This window comes from Lactuca sativa, chromosome 8 (assembly GCF_002870075.4).
Source record: "Lactuca sativa cultivar Salinas chromosome 8, Lsat_Salinas_v11, whole genome shotgun sequence".
In the NCBI taxonomy this organism is placed as follows: domain Eukaryota; kingdom Viridiplantae; phylum Streptophyta; class Magnoliopsida; order Asterales; family Asteraceae; genus Lactuca; species Lactuca sativa.
The window spans coordinates 212,725,153-212,731,234 of NC_056630.2; the positions used below are offsets into that span (position 1 = coordinate 212,725,153).

General features: G+C 35.2%; 1 protein-coding gene across 1 annotated transcript; it reads right to left on the reverse strand.

The window, feature by feature from the left end:
- Positions 1-223: 223 nt before the first annotated feature.
- On the reverse strand, positions 224-1,360 carry LOC111903733 (repetitive proline-rich cell wall protein 1-like). Its single transcript, XM_023899491.2, has one exon. It carries the CDS (start codon positions 1,335-1,337, stop codon positions 372-374), a length of 966 nt encoding a protein of 321 aa, XP_023755259.1. The 5' UTR covers positions 1,338-1,360; the 3' UTR covers positions 224-371.
- Between the last annotated feature and the right edge of the window lie 4,722 nt (positions 1,361-6,082).

Below are 6,082 nucleotides of genomic sequence, written 5' to 3' on the forward strand. Positions count from 1 at the left end.
TCATCATCTTGAGGAATGGGTATAGGCTTAAAACAAAAATAAGGTACCAAATGTAGTGTACATTAATCATATTTGTGGATATGACTCAAATAGTCATAAAATGTTTTTTTTGTAAGCTTAAAATTTATGTAGCCTACAAACGATTGGAGAGAGAGAGAGAGAGAGAGAGAGAGAGAGAGAGAGAGAGAGAGAGAGAGAGAGAGAGAGAGACTATGCATGAATGTACAACAACAAATAACATATTTTATAAAATGCATCAAAACATCTTAATATGGTTTTAGTTTTCATTTGATGAAGGAATTCCTACTTATTAAGAGCATACATATTTAAGAGTTGCTTAAACATTTTATTTCCCGTTACAAATTTTCACTTCAAGATTTTTCTTGCACCGATTTCAATGGTGGCGGGCATGGCACTGACGGTGGTGGCGGTGGTGGGCATGGCTTTACAACTGGTGATGGCGGAGGATGCACTATTAATGGTGGATGAGGTGGTCTTTTAGCGGTTGGTGGTGGAAAAATTATTGGAGTAGGTGGCGGTTTTGTGACCCGTGGTGGTGGCGGTGGTGACACGTAGTGTGGATAAATTGGTGGCAAAATTACTGGTGGCATAGGATGACTAGGTGGATATATTTTAGGTGGTATTTCTATTGGTGGAAACAAAAGAGGTGCTTTTGGCCAAAAAGGTGGATGTACAAATGGTGGTTTTACTATTGGCGGATGTACAAATGGTGGAAGTACCAACGGTGGGTTGTCAATGGGTGGATGTATAAATGGTGGTTTGACGATTGGTGGATGTACGAATGGTGGCTTTGGGAAATAAGGTGGTTTAACAACAGGTGGATGACCGAATGGTGGCTTTGGGAAATAAGGTGGTTTAACGACGGGTGGATGTATGAATGGTGGTTTTGGGAAATAAGGTGGTTTAACGACGGGTGGATGTATGAATGGTGGCTTTGGGAAATAAGGTGGTTTAACAATGGGTGGATGTACGGAAGGTGGCTTAGATGTGGGTGGAGTCGGACTAGGTGTGGTGGTTGGTGGTTTAACGGTAGGTGGATGTAGAAATGGTGGTTTAGGGGAATAAGGTGGTTTAATAGTTGGAGGGGCAGGACTAGTGGTTGGCGGTTTTGGAAAGGAGGGTGGGGATGATTGTGGCGGTGGTTTATACACTGGTGGGGTTAATTTTGGTGGTGATGGTTGTGGTTTGACGATAATTGGTGGGAGATATGGGGGTTTAGTAGGTGGAGATGGTGGTTCACATGTTGGACAAGCAATAGATAGAGTCTCCAAGTTCAAAAGGAGCATAACCAAAAAACCCCATTGAAACTTTCTCATATTGGGCAAGAATGTCGAAGTGATGCTTGAATAAAGGACTTCAACCTTTGTATAAATATGCAATGCATGGTTGATTGGGTTTCTCAATAATTCTACATTAATTACCATATTACCCTTAGCTAAATTTATTATTTAGCAAATAGTTTAGAAAAAGAAATTATTTATGACCATACACTATTTTCAATCTTCAAGTCTGAAACCTAAAATCAGTTCGAAATAAAATAATTGAAGATATAGAAAAAAAAATCGTTATCCAAAATTGGAACATTATTCTTAGTTTAATATTTTATTTATTTATTTATTAATTTTTATTTTTTTGTCAAATGGATCCCACATCACGACTACGAAAACTTTATGACACTATTTGATCTACACGAGTTATGTTAGCTTGGTAAATCAAAATGATTACAATTATTTTCTCTTATTTTATTTTAATAAAAAAAGCTATGTTAAACATTTAAAATTTTATATGTTGGACAATTAAATTATGATAAAAATCAAACTCGGCAAATACCCGTGCATTGCGGAAAAATCTAATAAAATTTTTTGTTGTCATGAATTATGAAATAATAATTTTAGTATTATATAGATAAAAAATATTTTAAATATTTTAATTATAGGATAATATAAAGATATATTAAAACTATATCATCTTAATCGTTTTTATATGTGGATTATGCATGAAAATAATTAATTATTTTTTTATTTATCATTATTTTTTAACGAAAAAACATCATAAATGGTCCCTGTGGTTTTCCAAAATCTGAAGTTCAGTCCCCGTGGTTTAAAAACCTCATAGATGGTCCTTGTACTTTCAAAACTTTTGACGATTGGTCCTTATTGCTAACTCCGTTAAGTTTGTCCGTTAATTGAAAGGGCATTTTCGTCATTTCACAACCACAGGGACCATTTATGATATTTGCATTTATTAAAAAAAAGAAAAAAATGCACAAGGGGTCCCACCCCCATCTCTCTCTCTCTCTCTCTCTCTCTCTCTCTCTCTCTCTAACCATCAACATATTCCCCTTTGCTCAGCCTCCTAATGATCGACACACACACTGACAGACATACACACACAACGATCTTCTCTTCGCATACCCATCAGACGAGTGGCCTTCAAGTCACACACAATGGAGCTGAAGCTGCCTATTAACTCTGATATGCAAACCTTAATTTTGACGGCGGTGGTTTCGATTTAGTTGGGGACGAAGCAAGGTCAGTATGATTGTAATGAATGGTGTCGTGTAGGAGGTGGTCCATATGCTTTAGGAGTTTCTCGACTACCACCATTGTCCGCCACCACCACCTGCAACCACCTCCATCTCCACATAGAAATCACCGGACTCCACTTGGGTTGAGGGTTTTAAACTTGGAGGAGTTTTCCAGATTTGCAGTTGGGTCAGGGTTATTTAGAATGAATTCGTATCTGAAAAGCTAAACATGTGTGGGTGTATATGTGTGTGAATGTGTATGTCAATGTGTTCTTGGGTGGATATGAAATGTGTGTTCATCAGCTCTGATTTCTTTCTTTCTCTTAAGGACCAATTGATTTTCTGGTTTTTTCTATTCAAGAACAATCGATTTTATGTGTTTGTTTCTAAACTGAAAATCGATTTTGACCCCCTTCATTAGTTCTTCATCCTTTAAGAACTCCACAAAAAGATACAAACAAAGGGGTCTTTGTGGAAGCTTTTGTTGGTGTTGTATTTCTTGAGCATCGATCCAATGTCTTTTCAACGGGAGAAGACTCTATGAAGAATCCTTTTTGTTATTATTTTTCTTTGGAATTCCGGGGAAGAATCATCGAGGAAGAATGACATTGATCAAAGCGATGATGAGGAGGTGGACGAAAGAGATGGACCCTAACGATAGTTAGGTCTGATCCGAGAGAAAGAGACAGAGAGAGAAAGAGAGAGAGAAAGAGAGAGAGAGAGAGAGAGAGAGATGGGGGTGGGACCCCTTGTGCATTTTTTTTTCTTTTTTTAAATAAATGAAAAGATCATAAATGGTCCTTGTGGTCGTGAAATGACGAAAATGCCCTTTCAGTTAACGGACAAACTTAACGGAGTTAGCAATAAGGACCAATCGTTAAAAGTTTTGAAAGCACAATGACCATCTATGAGGTTTTTAAACCACGGTGACTGAACTTCAGATTTTGGAAAACCACAGGAAACATTTATGATGTTTTTTCTTTTTTAACTATTATTAAAAATAATTAATTTAGATAGATATTTTATATTTTTACCATCACAATAGTATATATATATATATATATATATATATATATATATATATATATATATATATATATATATATATATATATATATATATATATATGTGTGTGTGTGTGTGTGTGTGTGTGTGTGTGTGATGGGTATTATGCAAAACATCAAATTCTATGTGTGCATGTAACCCCAAAAAATTTTGATCTATGTTTTCTTTAATTGAACATACAACTTGAACAACAGAATCGAATACCCTAATCTTCTAGCATATTTTCGAAATACATAAAATAAGGGTTAGAAGAATCATACATTGATTGTTATGTAGTAATAACAATTCAAATCATTGTGTTGATGAAGCCTTGAGACCAAGCATCACAAATGTCACGCCTCTAGTAGTTCACACCCAACACTAGGGTTTAGGTTGTTTATATACTGCAGTCAGGAAATCCTAGATAAACCATAATCGAAAATAATCTTAAACCGCACATATATCCACTTTCATATTTATCCACCAAAGAGTATTCTAGAAACGCTAAGGCATATAAAAACCGTCCATAGCCTATAGAGAGCTCTAAATTGCCTCTTGCTTAACTATTGAAAAATTGCACTTCAACCCCTGCAGTTTTAATTAATGTTTTTAATCTCAAACTTAATTCCAATTAATTTCTGATTAAATATTAATAATATATTACTATTTCTAATTAATATATTATTTTCATAATATATTAATAAATCGTTTATTTCAGTTTATTAATCAAATAATAAATCAACCTCTTTCAACAAAATCGTCCTGTCTAGTTCCTAGTCTTGAGGATAACCCAAAAGGACCCTGCTACTATCAGTTCAAGTATATATCAACTATAGTTATAGGCTTAGACACCTAATCCAACAGTCTCTCACTTAGATAAGTCTAATAACTATAATTTCCATTATATTCTTCTAAACTGATTAGCAAATTGTAGTTCTCAAAAGTCGTTGTCGAACTCTGACCTAGTTACTTACGTGTCCTAAGATAAGTGATCATATAATCCTCCGTGCTGCAAGATATCATGTGGACATGAGACATGGAACATAATCAATCTCATTGTCCAATACTTTGTTTCCTGATTTCTGATTTGTAATGACAAAGAACTACTAATCGGACACATCAACTTAGTCATACCCGGACCCGACACTATAAGTCAACACCAAATCATCGAGGGGCCAAAGATATCGCTTTTCCCCCTAAAGATGAAAGTAACATATAAACTTTGACTTATATGCTTTTATTATCGACTCATCAAATCACGTACAACAATACATTTTATAACATCAAATTATTGATGTGTTTACGTATCATCAATGCGCAACCAACTCATAAACAATAACTCATATATCCCCGTTAAAGATTATAAGATATTATCATCTCAGAATTCATCGTGATAAATTCCATGAAGTAATTTTCTGAGTGTGGGTTAATCAAGTACTTAAATTCTTTATTTCAAAGTACTCATGAATATTGCAGCGATACCATTGCTATGTCTAAAACCCTTTAGAAAATCTATAATTCAATTCATGACAGTCTTGATTCACTACTTACTTTTGTAAGTATGAGCGACTGTGGATGTTTGAACAATCTAATTATTCGGGAAGTAAAACATGCAAAATGAAATGCAAAATAAATAATAGATAGAAGGCAGTGATCCAATTCATAAATTAATCTACATTACTTAATCACTAAAAGGCAGTGATCCAATTCATAAATTAATCTACATTACTTAATCACTAAAAGTCAATTAAATTTATTTCCTTACAAGTTTCTAAATATTTATCTAACTACTAAAACTAATATCATCCTTCAGACCAATGCTCCTATCATCCTTTGTGAGGGGATTTTCTATATTCTTTTCTGACGATACCCTCTTCACGATGAGGTGACCTTATTTTACTCTATGTATAATGAAATGGTATTTTCTATCGATGTGCCTTGATCTGCCATGATCTCTTGGTTCCATTGTTAAGGAAACCGCCCCTTCATTATCACAGAAAATCTCCATTGGCTCCTTGATGACTGGAACAATTCCAAGGTCTCCGATGAAGTTCTTCAAACAAATAGCCTCCTTTAATGCTTTACTTGCCATTATGTACTGTGGTTCACAGATAGAATTAGCCATTATCTCCTGTTTGGAACTTTTCTAAGTTACCACGCCACCATTAAGGGTAAACACCCAGCCAGATTGAGAATGGAAGTTGTCATACCAGAGAATAGGCAGGTTTAGAGTTAGAGGAATATCAAGAATTGGAATATCAGTCAGAAATTGAATAAGAGAAGCAAAGACGAGTTATAGTATAGTAGAATGAGTAATCATCTAGCGGGTTCGATACAATACAAAACACCCATGTTATTTGTTGTAGGGTCCATATTTTTGTTCACCACAGGGGGACTCACTGGCGATGTGCATGGAACAAGTGAGTAGGGATGCAGCTCCGTTGACCGCTCGTCGGGCCTGATAGGTGGTGGTATCACACCCTTCTCAAA

What these genes read in the sequence shown, in the direction of transcription:
- LOC111903733 (XM_023899491.2), bottom strand. Translation starts at nt 1,337, where the DNA reads ATGAGAAAGTTTCAATGGGGTTTTTTGGTTATGCTCCTTTTGAACTTG.